At 33.0% G+C, this 17006-nt stretch overlaps 1 protein-coding gene and 1 long non-coding RNA gene across 2 annotated transcripts; one reads left to right on the forward strand and one right to left on the reverse strand.

Moving 5' to 3' along the window:
• Positions 1–163: 163 nt before the first annotated feature.
• LOC140887134 (uncharacterized) lies at positions 164–7258 on the reverse strand. The gene is made up of 3 exons (XM_073294193.1): positions 6272–7258; positions 1115–1544; positions 164–993 (listed from the first exon to the last, which is right to left on the reverse strand). The coding sequence occupies exons 2-3, from the start codon at positions 1157–1159 to the stop codon at positions 406–408; spliced, it is 633 nt and encodes a 210-aa protein (XP_073150294.1). The 5' UTR covers positions 1160–1544; positions 6272–7258; the 3' UTR covers positions 164–405.
• Positions 7259–14284: 7026 nt separating this feature from the next.
• On the forward strand, positions 14285–16104 carry LOC140893478 (uncharacterized). Its single transcript, XR_012153155.1, has 3 exons — positions 14285–14412; positions 14952–15126; positions 15889–16104. It is a non-coding gene; the product is annotated as an uncharacterized lncRNA (long non-coding RNA).
• The last annotated feature ends 902 nt before the right edge of the window (positions 16105–17006 follow it).

Genomic DNA, 17006 nt, shown 5'->3' on the forward strand with positions numbered 1-17006 from the left:
CCGCCACCCATTGAGATCCCGATAACCATGATGTCCTACATTCTTCTTTAACAATATATTTCAAAGCATAATTCGCAACACCACACAATGACAACAAAAGCAATTTCTTTTTTGATATATGCGTATTTCTCATAGAATCAACGAAAATGTCTGAATCACTTGATGCATCAGAGTCATCTGATACGTTTGAATTTGAACTATCAGCCATCCTGTGAAAATTTATAAATAAAAATAAATATAATACGCAAAACAATAGGCAAAAATGTATTATATTATTGCATCAAAAAAAATTAAAATATTACGAAATAAAGGTAATCCGTCAACAAAGAATCAAACAAGTCTTCTCAAAAAAAAAAAACCAAACAAGTGAAAATCCAAATAAATTTCCTAAAAACAGAACTCATGTCAATAACGCTTCAAATCATCTTTGTTGAAAGTTGTTGCCCAACCAAACTGCAATTCTGGATCCTTCAGTCCGATGAATGTTTCTCTATTATGCTTTTTACCCAAAACTCTTGTTACTATGAAGAATTGCTCACAACCAACTACCATACCAGGCAAATTACGTAGAACCTCCAGACAATTTTCAATGCTAAATGGATCATCTTTTGTTGTTTCATAGATAGGCCTTTGATTCTCAAATTCTAGAAGCACACGATCAAGTTGATTAGCTAGCCTAGTGCCAATAGGTCCCCTTTTTTCTACACTCTCATTTCTCTTTCTTTTTCGTTGCTGCTTAGACGTACCTGCATCTATTGTTGAGTTTCCCATAACTTCTTGGGTTTCAGCATTAGTATAAGGATCATTTTGGAACTCTCCATCTAACTCAAAATCCCAATCATTTGTGTCATCATTCAAATTAGTATGGACTGGTTGATCCGCTGATGGTGCTATTGCAGCATATCCAGTTGATATAGAGCCTTTAAATACACATTCCAGTAAATCTAAATTCTTGGGTCCCCTCAATCTAAACTTTGCATACTCTGGATTTTCCTGAAATGTGACACATAAATAAATAAATAAATAAATAAATAAATAAATAAATAAATAAATAAATAAATAAATAAATAAAATTTTGATGAATTATATAAAATAAATTATAAAAATTTCGTACCTTAATTTTGTCCTCCCACCAACTATTATCAGCTTGCATGGTCATCTTATCATAATCCCAACCAAGACCTGTCTCATTATTTCCAATAAGTTATGCCCACACTGCAAAATATTTTCTCATTGCATCCCATTTATTTTTAAATTGTTTTTGATTTAAAGAAACTCCTGTTCTCTCACAAAATTTTGAAATTAAATTTGCATAACCTTCTTTGTTTAAATGTTCGGTAGGCTTATTGTCAGCTTCAATTTCCTCAACACAAATTTTTAAAAATATTTCGGTATTCTGATCAGTCAAATCTGCCTTATTATTCTCATCACCAGCAACTCTATTCCCATCACCGGCAACTCCAAGATCAATAGTCTCAATCATATATCTAGATACTTGAGTTGGATCTGATACTTCTCTTTTAGGAGCTAACTTTGAGTGCATTCTATATTTGAAAAATAATAATTAATAAAAATAAGATCAAATAATACTCCAAGTTAAGGGATTAAAATTATTTGGGTTTAAGAATAACCCAACCATAAATGGAACAGCAAACCCAAAGCAAAAACTTTGTTTTGACAAAATTGTTAATTATCTACTCAATTGTGAAAGGCACATTCTTTCACATCAGTATCCAAGCCTAAGCAGCATTGCCATTGATATCCGCGGAGTAAAGAGCCGACATCCATTGAAAATTAGAGAAAAACTAAACAAAACATAAATTTCTCATGCATTTATATTTACACCAATATGAGCTAAAAAATTCAACACATCGAAAGAATTGGCCCAGAATTAATCAAAATTGGGCAACAGATACCATGGAATCAATACAATAGTCATTCGAAAAACTCACAAATCCAAGAAACATCAAAACGAAAAAAAGCAAATCGAATGAAAGAATATAAAAAAAATTGAAGTATAATTTACCTTGTTTTTCCTTGGCACTTTTGATCGGCAGATTAGTAGAAGAAAAAATGTTTGCGCCGGCTAAAATATTTGGATGTTTAGCTTAATAGCTAAAATAAAAATTACAAAAGCACTTAAAAAAGCCACATTTTTGGGCTTCTAAAAAAGCTCCAATTATAGCTTAATTAAGTGCTTATTAAAGCACTTAGAAGCTCGTTCAAACACTAAAATAATCATAAAAGTGCTTTTTTTTTTAAAAAAAAGTGCTTTTCCAAGATTCTCTACTATTTCTAAACGGGCTCTAAGACAATACCCAAATACGGCAAATTTCATGAGGTTAATGTTCTTGTGCTCATACATCGATCGAGATCAGAATGAGCATAAACTTATATACATGATTTTACAAAAAATTCTATTATTTTGGGAAAAATATAGAACCCCTATTTTTGACGTAGTCAAAATATTTTTTTGTGGGTATTCAACTTCTCTATAAATATTGTTGACCTCTTGTAAACGCACATTCTCTTCCTTGCCCACTCCTGTTCTACAGATATTGTATTTTTTGCGGTGACTTAACAACGATGCTACATCTTTCCCGAGGCTTGAAGCGGTGTCAATCCCGTATACATATATGTGAAGCTCTAGAAAAAATGTGGGCAAGAATTTTCCAAAAGTCACTAAATAAAATCAGTCAATTAGTCACTTGAATCTGGTGTTGATGCAAACCACTCCTCCTGAAATCAAAGAAAAGGGGTTCGGAGGTGTACTCCGACATATCTCATCCAACGCTAAAGTCAACTATATGTCAAAGTATGTACTCTTAAAAAAAACACAAGAGGAGGTAATGCTTACCATGTCGGATTAGATGTTCGTGAATCGGGGTGCAAACAAACCGAATCGAGCCGAATAATGGTAAAATTTTAATGTTCGAATTCGGCTCGATAAGAGTATATTCGAGCTCGAGCTCGATTCGAAGTTCGATAATTTCAAATATTTTGGCTCGAGTTCGGCTCGAAATGAAGTTCGAGTTCGAGTTCGGTTCGAAATATTCGAACCTATTCGTGAACTATTCGGATATTATGGTACAAAAGCTCGAAATGTATATATATTATTATATAATTATATTATATTAATTAAATATTAAGGCTCGCGAACTATTCGCGAACTATCGAACAGAGTAATTTCGGCTCGAGCTCGGCTCGAAAAAAAGTTCGAACATGTTTGAATTCGGCTCGAGTTCGATAAGCTCAAATACGAATCAAATATTTATCGAGCGGGCTCGTAAAGCTCAGGAACACGTTCGGTTCATTTGCACCCCTATTCGTGAATTCCTGGTAACACCACACACCCCTCTGATTAAACACGTATCCTCACTGTTAGGTTATAAACTCATGAGGTGTCTGAAGATAATATTTATTTCCTTAAAATTCCTTAAAGTTTTAAAAATATTTATTTTAAGTAAAAGCCTTTATTGGACTTTAATTTTTTAAATTGATTGAAATATCTTAAATAAAGAAATATCATGTACTCAACTGATTTATTTATTTAATTATTTGATATGAGATATTATAATTTTGATCACCTGCATCCTAGGGTGCAGGATTTTTCGTGTGCGAAGTGTAAAAAAAATCACTCACGAAAAATTCTACACCCTAGGGTGCAGGTGATCATTGATGTGAGATATTATATACTTATCATAATATATCTCTATATCTTCAATTAATTATTTGTTTCTTATCTTTGTAGATTCAATATTTGAAACAAGGAAACAAGATCAATGAGGACTTAAGGCTTATATACACGTGAAGGCGTGAACGTGGGAAGGGGGCTTGTATAAGATCTCACGTTTAATTTAAGAGAGCTTTATTGAGAGAGACTTCAGCGTGAGAATTGAGAGATCTTGAATACACATACTATAGTAGCTCGGTTATATTTTACAAGATTAAGTGATTTTAAATATGTTAGAAAATGATATATAATTTTAAAAGTGTCAAAACATATTTAACGATTCATTATTTGGTGAAAATAAGTAGAAAATCAGATCCATAACGTCCGAAAACGGTTTGCAGGGTCCAGGGGGTCCCAAACCAGTTCGGAAACATCCAAAAATAGTTCGGAAGAAGCAAACAGATCGGAGCTTCCGAACCAGTTCGGAACTTCCGATCCATTTCGGAGCTTCCGAACTCAACCAAAAACATGTGTCAAGGTCGTTTGACACATGTAGCTGCATGCATGGAGATCGGAGCCTCCGAAGTGCAGATCAGAGCTTTCGATCGTAGCCGTCCGAAACGTGGCATGCATACGCAGATCAGAGCTTCCGATCGTGCTCTATAAATAGGGGTTCCGAGGAGCTCATTTTCACACCAATTCCAAAACCTCTCCTCTCTCATAGTGGCTCGATTTTAAGAGCTTCGTGAGTCTTTTATAAAGAGTTGTAGTAAGTAGTAGTAATTTTATAGTTAGCGGACAATGTCCGTAATAGTGGCCAAGCAGCGGAACTTTGGCGAGGTGTCCAGAGGTTGTAGAAAGGCTGTGCCCAAGCCCTGGGGCAATCGACATCAGCGGGCTGACGACGGATGAAGGTATAGCTCTAGCTCCTTGTAGAAAATAAGGAGTATGTTATAGTTTAATTAAGGCTTTTGGAGCATGTTAGATGATGCATGGTTATTATGAATTGTAGTGCTGTTGATAGGCTAGAAATCCTAGATGGATGCTTCTAGGACTGCCTAGTAGATTAAGGTACGAAAGTACTGTTCGAGATATCCTGACTGAGTATGCATGTATTATGTGTTGCATGATTTATATGACATGATTTTATCTGCATATATTATGACATGTTATTATGCTGCATGCATGATCATCTTGAGCTTGTTTCTTTGTGAAATCCTGTAGTAGGGTGTTTACCATATCTTGTTAGTGAATGATTACTACAAGAAAAAATGGCTTTCACGACACTTCTTTAATGGCATTTGTCCAAAAATGTCATTGTATATATACATATCATGACATTGATTAAAAATAAATATATTAATAAAATAAAAATCTAATTAGATATGTTATTATGACATTTTAAAGAATGTCACTAAAAAAATTCTCAAGCTTTTTCCACCACTCAATTCTCTCCCTCCATTCCAAAAATTCTCACGCTGACTTTAATTTACACTCTCCAAACTTTTCACAGCCTCCAATTTTTTCCTTTTTCCCTCCCAAAAATTCATTCCCAACCCTAATTTTTTCCCCTTATCTTCTCTTATTTCTATTCCAATCACGATTCCCCCAAACCCAACACTAGCCTCCCACTTTTAACCATCTATTCGCAGCCACCAATTTACAATTTGACAATATTGTTTTTGAAATTGTTGTCTTTTAGTTCTTTATTGCTTTTTTTTTAAAAAAAAATTTACTAAGCAACACGCTTGTGAAGAAAATGAAAGGAGAAATCCTTTTCCAAAAACTCATTCTCGCCTCCCTCGAACCCTCCATCTTTGAATGTCCATATCTCCACCATTCGGCGCCGAAAAGTCGAATGGTTTGTGGAGTTTTGTTCCTTAGATCAGTAGCCTAGATTTGAACCATGAATCACCATTTTTTATGCTCGTTTCTTCCCAAACTGAGCGATGTTCCTGACTTGCTGCTCCGTGCATCTTCTCCGGTGAGTTCAGCGCCGATTTCTATTCGATTCTTAGTATTCTAGCTTGGTTTCAAAGCTTAAGTTAGTATTTTAGAGACGCCCATAACTTTCTGCTCATTTCAGCTGTGATTTTAGGTTCTTAGGCGAGCTGCTGCCACTAAAACACCGTGGAACAAGTGGTGTTCTGTTTCCATCTTGGTTTAGCTCCGATTATTTAAGTTTTTTAGCTATTGAAAATATCCACTATTCGTTCCAATATATGATCTTAATTAATTGATGCAGCTCATGAAATAGTAGTATAACAGAAGCAAGACAAGAAACGATTTTTGAGTGGAGAGTTATTGCAAGCCCAAACATCATATGAAACTCGAAATTTGGGCATACACACTTCTGGAAAATTCGAGAATTTGCTATATGCATCAAACCTTTCATGTCTCAAGTCACAATTTACCAATACAACACTTTAAACTTCATGCATAGCTAAAAATCCGAAATTTAAACATAATCCCCACTGAAAAATGCTTAAAACCGAAACCATACATGTCAAAAACATAGGCATTTCGAAATTTAAATAAAAGTTTAGCACAAGAACATAAATAGCTTGCTAGAATGCCCAAGGAAATGTTTATACTTGCCTTTGTTAACTTTACCCACAAAAAAATCGAAAGAGAGAGGGATGAGGGCTGAAACTCTTGCACTAACACAAAGCTAAACCTCCTTAGGCTGTGCTCCGGCGGCGGCTGGAGAGAAGAGAAGGAGATCGGCCGATGGATTTGGAGGAGGGAAAGAGAGGGGTCGACTTGTGAGAGAGTTTGGTTGCTAGGGTTCCAATTAAAATGATTTAAGTGTGTGTTTTAGAAGTTGTGTGTTGTGTGTACATGTGTGTGTAAGCATATGTGTAAGTATTTAAAAGTAGGTGTGTGTGTTGCTTTTAAATGTACAACTTTTACCTACTAACTTACACTAATAAATTCCTAAGTTTAAAAACCCCTAATCAAGAATATTAAATTGGATTTTACTAATCCGGGTTTATGAAAATTTTAACTTTTGAAAAAGTTAAAGAATAAGCCCAATATTGCAATACTAAAAAAAAGATTTCTGATACCCGGAAATTCCTAACTTTTGAACTCTAATCTAATTTTCCTCCTACCTCCCTCCTAAACTTTTAAAATAGCAAATCTTGGAATTTACCGCCAAAAATCCGCCATCGCCGAACGCCGGAACCGGAAGTCACTGTCTCACAATTTTCAATAATAAAGAACTTAAAATATTTGAGCACTTAAACTTTAAAGGAAATTTAAGCAATTAAAATCAAAATTATTAAAAATGTATTTAGGCACTATCTTAGAAATTAAAATCAACACTTTAATTATTTTGATGTCGCAACGATAATTTAAGATTTTTAAATAATAAACAGAGCGATTAAAATAATTTAAACAAACCAGACGAACGTTTAAAAGTAATTTAAATAAATACACGAGTAGAAATAAAAACCTTAAAATGATTTGGACAGATAAAATCTTTTAAATAAATAAACTAAGCATTAAAATAATTTAAAATGACTAACCACTAAATTTAAGTTATTTAAAATAAATAAATTGGGCAATCAAAAGTATTTAAATAAATAAGCTAAACAAATAAAATAATTTTAATGAATAAACTAACAATTAAAATCATTTAAATATGCAAGCTTAAACCTTTAAAATATTTAAAGCAATTTTAATTGCACAATAAAATCATTTGTACATATAAACCTAAAAAATAAAAAAAAAATTAATTAAATAGCTAGAAAAATAAAATCATTTGAATAAATAATAAAAATATTTATTAACACATAATTCACATAAATAATTTAAATCAATTAAACTTAAAAATAATAATCCTAATATATATTAAATTAATTCATGCGATTTAGTAGATTGGATTTTAGGCGTCACATATTGGAAAGTTGGTTGTTGTCTATTTAGATGATATTTTGGTGTATACGAATTTAATTGAGCATGTGGAACATTTGAGAATTGTACTAATCACTTTGAGAGCTGAACATTTATATGATAACTTGAAAAAGTTTGTCTTTTGTAGAAAATAACTTTTGTTTCTTAGTTTTGTTGTGAGTGCTCAAGGGGTGAAAGTTGATGAGGAAAAGGTCAGTACTATTCAAGATTGGTCAACACCTACTTCTATTGGTCAAGTTCAAAGTTTTCATGGTCTTGCAAGTTTCTATAGGAGATTTGTGAAAGATTTCAGCACGTTGGCGGACCTTTGACTGCGGTGATCAAGAAGAACATTCCATTTCATTTGGGCGAGGAGAAATAGAAGTCTTTTAATATTATTAAGCAAAAGTTAATAATGCTCCTTTACTTGTTTTACCTAATTTTACTAACACTTTTGAAATTGAATGTGATGCATCAGGTGTAGGGATTGGAGGTATTTGATGCAAGGTGGACGACCGATTGCGTATTTTAGTGAGAAGTTGAGTGGAGCAGCATTGAACTATCCTACTTATGATAAGGAGTTCTATGCATTGGTGAGAGTGCTTGAGACATGGTAGCATTACTTGAGGCCTAAATAGTTTGTGATTCATACGAATCATGAATCTTTGAAGCGCCTTAAGGGGCAGCAAAAGTTGAATAAGAGTCATGCTAAGTGGGTAGCATTTGTGCAGACTTTTTCCTATGCTGTCAAGTACAATCAAGGTAAGGAAAACGTGGTAGCGGATTCACTTCACAAAGGTATGTAATCTTAGCTACCTTGGATTCTATGTTCTTGGGGTTTGAGCATGTTAATGAGTTGTATGCTATGGATAGTGATTTTTGTGGAATTTTTGAGTCATGTATGTGTGGTCCAATGGAGAAATTTTACTTGCATGATGGATATTTGTTTAAGAAAGATACGTTGTGCATTTTTAAATCTTCTATTCGTGAATTACTTGTTAGGGAATCACATGGGGGAGGTTTAATGGGGTATTTTGGTGTGGCTAAAACTTATCAAACTTTACATGAACATTTTTTATTAGCCTCACATGAAGCATGATGTTGAGAAAATAAGTGAGAAGTGTGTGACGTGTAGGAAAGCTAAGTCTAGACAACAACCACATGGATTATATACGCCACTTCCTATTCCTAGTGAACCGTGGGTATATATTTCTATGGATTTTGTTCTAGGACTACCAAGGTCTAAGAAGAGGAGAGATTCTATTTTTGTTGTGGTTGATAGATTTTCAAAGATGGCTGATTTTATTGCGTGTCATAAATTTGATGATGCTTCGCATGTTGCTGATTTATTCTTTGATGAAATTTTGAGATTCAATGGCATGTCTAGGAGTATTGTTTTTGATAGAGATACTCGTTTCTTGAGCTACTTTGGAATATGGTGCAAACTTGGTACTAAATTACTGTTTTTAACTACATTTCATCCTCAAACGGATGGTAAAACTATAGTTGTTAATAGGACGTTAGGAACTTTGTTGCGTACTATAATCAAAAAGAATTCGAAGAGTTGTGAAAAATGTTTGCCTTTTGTTGAGTTTGTCTATAATCGTAGTGTTCATTCTACTACATTGAATTTGATGTCTTGGCCTATGAGTGAAAGGGTTAATATGGATGGTATGAAAAAATGCGGAGTTTGTAAAGAGTTTCCATGAGAATATGCGAGCGAACATTAAGAAGAAGAATTTGCAAAGCAAGCAAATAAGTGTAAGAAGAAAGTTGTCTTTAAGCCAGGTGATTGGGTGTGGTTGCACTTGGGAAATGAGCGATTTCCCGAAAAGCAGCGTTCAAAGCTTCTACCTAGGGGTGATGGACCATTATATTTAAATTCCTTGAAAGAATCAATGGAAATGCATACAAATTGGACTTGCCAGGTGAGTACAATGTGAGTACGACTTTTAATGTTTCTGACTTGTATTTGTTTGATGTAGGTGATGATCAAGATTTGAGGACAGATCCTTTTCAAGAAGGGGAGGCTGATGCGATCATAGACGGCTCGCGTGTTGATCATGTTGCTAATGGAGCTAAGGATCTGTTGGAAATGCCAAGAGGACCAATTACGAGAGGGCGTAGCAAGAAGTTCAAGGATGCACTTCAATTTTTGATGATAAATTATCAAGAAAGAGTTGGAGTGCTTGGAGATCACTTTGGAGGATGCCTTAATGTTATTGAAGTGCAAAAAGATTAAAAAAATGAATATTTTCACATCCAAAAAGTGCCCCCGCGCCCATCGCCGATGCAGACTGGCGCCCCCGTGCCAAGAACATGGAGCCCTCGCGCCCGACCTTCATAAGTCGCGGTGCCCCCGCGCCGTTCCTTGAGCGCCCCCGTGATGTTCGACGTCCAAAACATACAGTTTGGCGTGTTTGTGTGTGTTTTGATGGATTTTGAGTATTTTTGATATTTTTGCCTATTTTGAGTGTTTTAAGTCTACTAGAAAACTTTCTAGTGATTATTTTTGGCATTATCTTTTATTCTTTTGAGTTGTTATATAAATAGGACATATACATTCATTGTTGAATACAACAATATAATTTAAATTATTGATTCTATTCAATTAAAAATTTTCTCAATAATTTTGTGAAAGCTTTGCTTTATTTTCAAATCAAACTTATAAAAGTTTAATAACTTTGTGGCATTTGTCGATTTTTCTTCTTCGTGGATTGTCAGAAACAAGTTTTCTGAAGGTTCCGTTGAGATCAATTGCTTATAAAAGTTTAATAACTTTGTGGCATTTGTCGATTCTTCTTCTTCGTGGATTGTCAGAAACAAGTTTTCTGATGGTTCCGTTGAGATCAATTGCTTATATTGTGATTATATGTTGCTAGTTTCGTTGTAAGCTAGAGGTGGAAATCCAAAATTATTACTTGTTTCAAGATCGAGAAAATTTCTTTGATTTCTTTTTGTTATTGAATTGAGGGTGCGATTCGTTATAATCGTGTTTGCTTTTCATACAACAAGAATTCATATCAGACTGGAAATGAAAGAATTTTCCGACTGCATGGACAGGTATGTATACTGGCCCTACAAACATGAGCCAACAATAATTTTGGAAGCAGTGGCATCCTATGATCTTTGGATATGACATGAATTTTTTAGTTTACCCGGGTCGCATAATGATATCAATGTGTTGGAAATATCTAATATACATATTTATAGAACTAGCTGAAGGTCGTGCTCCTAAAGTTAACTACTCAATCAATGGCCATGATTATATTATGGGATACTATCTTGCATATGGAATCTATCCTCTGTGGTCTACATTTGTCAAAACAATTCTAGCACCACAAGGTCGTAAAAGGCAATTGTTTGCATCATCTCAAGAATATATTTTTGTCAATCTGTGCTGAAAGATATTATGATGGCCTGCATAATATTGCATAACATTATTGTTGAGGATAAGAGAGATTTCTACCTTAGGGCACATGACTTTGATTATGATCAAGTAGATGATACAAACCTAGAACAAATTTTCCGTCTTCCCACTACTCAATTTGTGGATTTCCTTCAATGTCATTGCATCATCAAAAACAAAGACACTCATTCACAACTCCAATTTGACCTTGTCGAACTTCAATGGATGCTACGAGGTGAAGAGTGAAACAATGTCGACAAAAAAATATTTGTTTATGTTATATTTTGTTGCATTGAAATGAAGTTTGTTTTGATAAAATTTTGTGTGACCTGACTATTCTTGAAAGTGACACAAATTCGGATGATTTGTGATGAGTTTGAGTAGATTTTTATATTCGGGTCGAGTTTGAGTTGAGTTTTTATATATGAGTAGAGTTTGAGTTAATTTTTTATATATGGGTTGAGTTTGAGTTGTGTTTTTATATTTGGGTCAAGTTTTATTAATTGAGTTAATTTCTATGTGGAGTTTAAGTGAAATTTACTATATGTACATCATACTACCCTTAGTAGCACTTCTTTTTAAATATTTTGAGTCGAGTTTGAGTTGAGTTTTTATTATATATGGATCGAGTTTGAGTTGAGTTTTATATTTGGGTTGAGTTTCAGTTGAGTTTTTATATTTGAGTCGAGTTTTATTATACGTGCATCGGACTACTCTTATTAACACGACTTTTTAATTATTATTTTTTAAACGAAATTTCAATTATTCTTGCATATGAAATTAATTAAAGTGAAGATACATTATTCCAAAATTGAAATTAAATTCCATAATAACATTTCATATACTCCAAAAAAAAATTAAGGTAGCATATATTGACAAGACATAATCAAAATTAAAAAATCTGAAATATCAATTATTCATATTTTAAAAATTTGTAATCGACGTTTCATGATGTACTCTTGTTGCATTTCATCCAATCCAATAATATCCATCAACATAATCTTTTCATTTTTTTCTTCCTCCGCCATCGTGATCAAACGATCTTTCTGCTTCACCTTTTCTTTTTCAATTTCTGATTTCAGCTTAATCTTCTCTTTTTCAATATGCCAGTATATCTATTTTGGCCATCTTCTCATCATGGAGTTGCGTCTTGTCATTGGTTATTCTCTCAATCACTGCTTCTATTTGTGTAGATTTTTCTTCCCAGTGTTATTTTTTCTTTTCTTTATTTTTTGTGCCTTTCTTCCTTGTGGTCTCTCCCAATGAGGGGACATTGGGGATGAGTCTTCATCTCCCAAATTTATAGTTTCTGGGGTAGAAGGAGAAGCACAAATTATTTTTCTTTTTTTTCCCTTAACTTCTTCTTTCTGCAATATCCATTTCGGTTGATATCTTAATATTTCCCAACAATGCTTAAATATGAATTCATGGCTTTCATTCTCTTCGTTGCTAGTTTTGGCTAGTCTAATCAGTAAAGAATAAACATTTTACATGAATAAAAAAACATACAAAATCTAACAAGTGTTTGCAAATAAAAATAAAATTTACTTATTAACTGCAACAAATGCATACCTTATCATTCTCATTATGACCACTTTGATGCAAACTTTCAATTTGAGCCAAGCAAGTACAAAACTTATTCACTGAACGTTAATAGAACTCCAACGATTTGTTAATGAGTACTGAACAGTTTGTTTTTGAAAATTAGGTTCTTGCATTCATGGTAGTATTTATGTACCCTACTCCAACATGTAGTGGAATTTTTATCGTTTCCAACAATTGCATCTAAGCTCGTACTAAGCCACCCACTAACTAATATTTTGTCTTCGTCACGAGTGAAATTCACACCTCGTTGAGTTTTTTTCACTAATAACTTCAGTGGTAGTTTGAGGAGTCGGAGTAACTGTCACGATATTAATAGAAATTTTGGATCTCTATTTTGTAAAATTTGAGTGAAGAATATATCACCACTTTGAGGATTCATTGTGTTAAACAATTTAATTTTTTTTTCATATAATCAATAAATAAAAATTTATTTAAAATCAATAATCACAATAAAAAATATCATTTTAATGATTTTATTTCTCCAGTGTACTCTAAACTCAAACATGTCTAAAAAAACACCATTTTCTTTATTTTAACTCCAATATCCAAGAATTTCAAACCATTATCTTCGACCCTCTCTCTCAAAAATAATATTTTTATCATAAATCTCTCATTTCAACAAAATTCTGTAAAGCCCCAATAATAATTATCATTAGATGAAGTCATATAACCTAAACTAGTCATAGTAGTCGAACTTCTATTTCAAAAACATAAAATAATAATTAAAAGGAGCAAGAATATTTAACTCATACTAGAGAAACTCAAAACAAATAAAGATAAAAATTCCCATAAAGGAAAAGAGCGAAGAAAAAACTATACCAAATATTTATAACAAAGATCAATCTGATGATGTATTGAAAAATAAGAAACAATGGATTTTTATATACCTTAATAAAACAAAGAGAAGACACAATATATCGATGATGCCCAAGCTACAAGAATGGGCAAGAGTCGGAACCCATAAATATTCAATAGATTTGTTGTCAAAACAGATAAAATAATTGAGAATAGAAGAAGAAACGAGTGTTGAAGTTTGAGAGGGAAGAAGAAGCAGCAAAAAAAGGGGAAAGGATGAGAAATGAGATAGAGGAGAGAGAACTAATATTTTATTATTTAGAGAATGGATCTCATTCTCCAAATTTACGGATTCTGTAAGGCCCTGAAAATATGAATATTAATTATGAAATTAGAGATTTAAATTTCGTATTTGGAAAATATTCAATTTGGAATTTATGGAAATTAGAGATTTAATTTTCGAGCCGAAAATATTTAATTTGAGAATTTACGGGTTTTGAGAATTAAAATTCGGGATTCTTAAATTAAAAGAATAAATATTCTAATTGAATATTTGTGGGATTTAAGATTTAAATTCCATGTTCCGAGAATTAAAGGATTTAATTGGAAGAAGAAACTCGAGCAGGGATTGAATTGTAAATATCAAATTTTCAGGGACTAAAATGCAAATACCTTATTTTATTGGAAAGGTGACATGTATATAGATATATATACGTGTATAATGGTGGAAGGGTATCAGAATTTCAGCTCCAAGGTGGAGGATTGATTTAAGATTAAATTTCAATTTCAAAAGAAGCTTAGGGACCAAGGTGCAATTAAAGAGTTGACTTGTCAACTTTAGATATATTTGCATGTGTTGAAACGTGTAATCACTTTCTTCACTTTCCAAACTCAGCAGCAAAGCCGAGAGATCAAGAAATGAGCTTCCATGGCCGTTTCTTTTCATTTCAAAAATTGTAGAAATTGATCCGGTTGGTAGAATTTCAAATTAATCATATATTTGCGATCACGGCTTCGAGTGCTACACTTTGACGTAAGTTTGGCTAAATTCTATCGTGTTTGAATTTTAATATGATTTTAGAATTATGATTTAATTGTATAAACGTGTTCTAGTATATACGACGATAGTATATTTAAGTCGGTCCGTAAAAAGATCGTCTTTTGGACATGTTTACAATTTTTGCAAGATTTTAGAGAATTCTGAAATATTGGAGATGGTATTTTCGAAATTGGGCTGATGGATTGAATATATTATGAGTTGTATATGGTAGAAATATTGATGTTAATGTTTTTGGAATTACCGAATTCGAATCGTTACGCCGTCGATTCTCGTTTGTCGAATTTTTGGAAAATGCAAGTGTTAATTTCGAAATAGTAGTGATGGGATGATAGTATTATGAGTTAGATATCAATGTTTGATTGATGTTTAAAGTATTAGAATCATTGGTTTCTAATTACTTCGCCATCGGTTGAATTTTTGGTTAATGGGACAAGATTTGAAGTTGATGAAACCTTGATGAGTTGAAATGAATTTGAGAAGCTAATGAGGAGTTGTATAAACCTTAATTTCAGAACTTGAAGTTGAAGGTATCGAAGTCGAGTCGACGAGTCCGGAATTGATTTGAGCTTGAGCTACAAGTTGGACACAACTAGAGTTGAAATCACAAGAAGGATTGAGCAGAATTCTGGACAGCTTATGTTTGATCAAGTAGTGCGAGAGTTTCAGAGGTTTGAGTTCAGATTAAAGGTATGATTCGACATTAATTTGACAGGTAGTATAACTCGAAGACGTGGTGGTTTTCGAGTTTATTAAATCACATACATGCATGATTAGGTGTTTTACTTAATCTTATATGATTCTATGAATTACTTGACTTAGTTGATTGAGTTAATTGATATATGAGTTGTTTGCTTTCAACATGATTTCTTGTTGAGATATATGATGGATAATTTATTTGAGATTGTTGGTTTAGATTATTTTGAAGTGTTGAGTTGTGGTAGATTGATTATAGAGTTGAGAGTAAACCCTTTGAGCCACAATTCTTTCGAAACTTTGAAAACAGAATCAAAAAGAAAATATTGGATGTGGTGAACTTATATGCGAGAGGCTAGGGATCTGACTTGATTTCTTTTGCCACGGTTCTCAATATAGTGTTCACAGTCCAGGGAATATCAGATTTTACCACCCCGAGCGGGAGCGTAGGTGGGAGGCTTGATTTTTTTATGGCCTGATTATATTTCCGGGATCCCAACGATATGAATTTTTAAATTATCGATTCTGTAAGACTTGAATCCTTTAACCTTCAACCGTATTCGAGTCTTTATGATATTGAATGAGTTTCTTTGAAAGACATCCGGCAGGTAAGGTATAAGGAAATTGTTGATTGTAATAGTAAATTACTTGATTGAGTTATTTCTATTTGATTTATATAGATGTCTTTCATACTGAGATTTATTCTCACCGGAGTTATCCGGCTGTTGTTTTGCTTGTATGTGTGCATTGCATCAGGTTGAAGAATATACGAGTCGGACTTGTCATGTAAACAAGATATTGAGAGATTAGAGTGGAGACTCGGGTGTTAGAAGAAGTTTTTGTTTTGTCAAATATGTTAGATTTGGATTCCAATGTTGAAACGTTGAAACATTCGTTGAAACTTTATTATCTTTTCATATTTTTATGTTTTTATTAAAGCTTGAGACTAGTCTTGAATCTAGATGTATATGTTGTTGCTATCTTGAAATCTAGTTGAGTTACTTTTCTAGATGCTACATGTAAACTTGAATTGGTTTATATGAAGAAATGAGACTTATCTTGTTGTAGTATCATGTGCTCTTAGTTATGAATATGCTAGTGTTATTTATGTCATTAGCTTAATATATCTTGGAGGAGTTAGCATGAACTTGTTAATATTCTCTTGGATATGATGGTGTAGCATTGGCATAAGTTGTTAGATGATCTTATAGCATGGTTAGCCTGGACAGCAACATCAGATTCTGATTTTTTTTTCTGTATAGAGCATTCTCGCTCGATCGGTGAACTTCAACCGATCGAGCGAGGAAGTGTAGATTGGCAGGCAGAAACTTGCTGAACTTGTGCTCGCTCGATCGGCTAATTGTAACCGAACGAGCAAGGCCTTGTTGTTTTAAAAAAAAAAAAAAATTTTTTTATGCCTTGATTGCTTATTATTAATTCATGTTATTGGATTAAATGATATTATTTGATCTTGGAATTAATTCGTTATGATTTGAGAGATTAGTGCCCGAGTCCTCATAGATTCACTGTTCATAAATTTTAAATTTAGGGAATTTATTGGGTAGCTGATGCAGAAGATTTTTTTTAGTGCAAACTCTAAATTTTAAGGTAAATTTTGGATTTAAATAAACTGATCCAGATGAGCAAGTCATGAATGAGTATGACCGAGCCATTAAAGGGCCCAATTTATTTATTTATTTATTAAAATTATATGTATAAGTTTATCGATGACTCAATAAAATAATAACAAATCATGCTATGTTTCTCTTACGTATTATTTGTAGAAGTCTCCCTCACGAGTCAGTCATATGTTGAGTCATGTTGATTTATTCATTATATTTTTAAAGTCCAAATAAAGTAGTAGCTAGTTTTTA

Source organism: Henckelia pumila, chromosome 3 (assembly GCF_033568475.1).
Source record: "Henckelia pumila isolate YLH828 chromosome 3, ASM3356847v2, whole genome shotgun sequence".
Lineage (NCBI taxonomy): Eukaryota > Viridiplantae > Streptophyta > Magnoliopsida > Lamiales > Gesneriaceae > Henckelia > Henckelia pumila.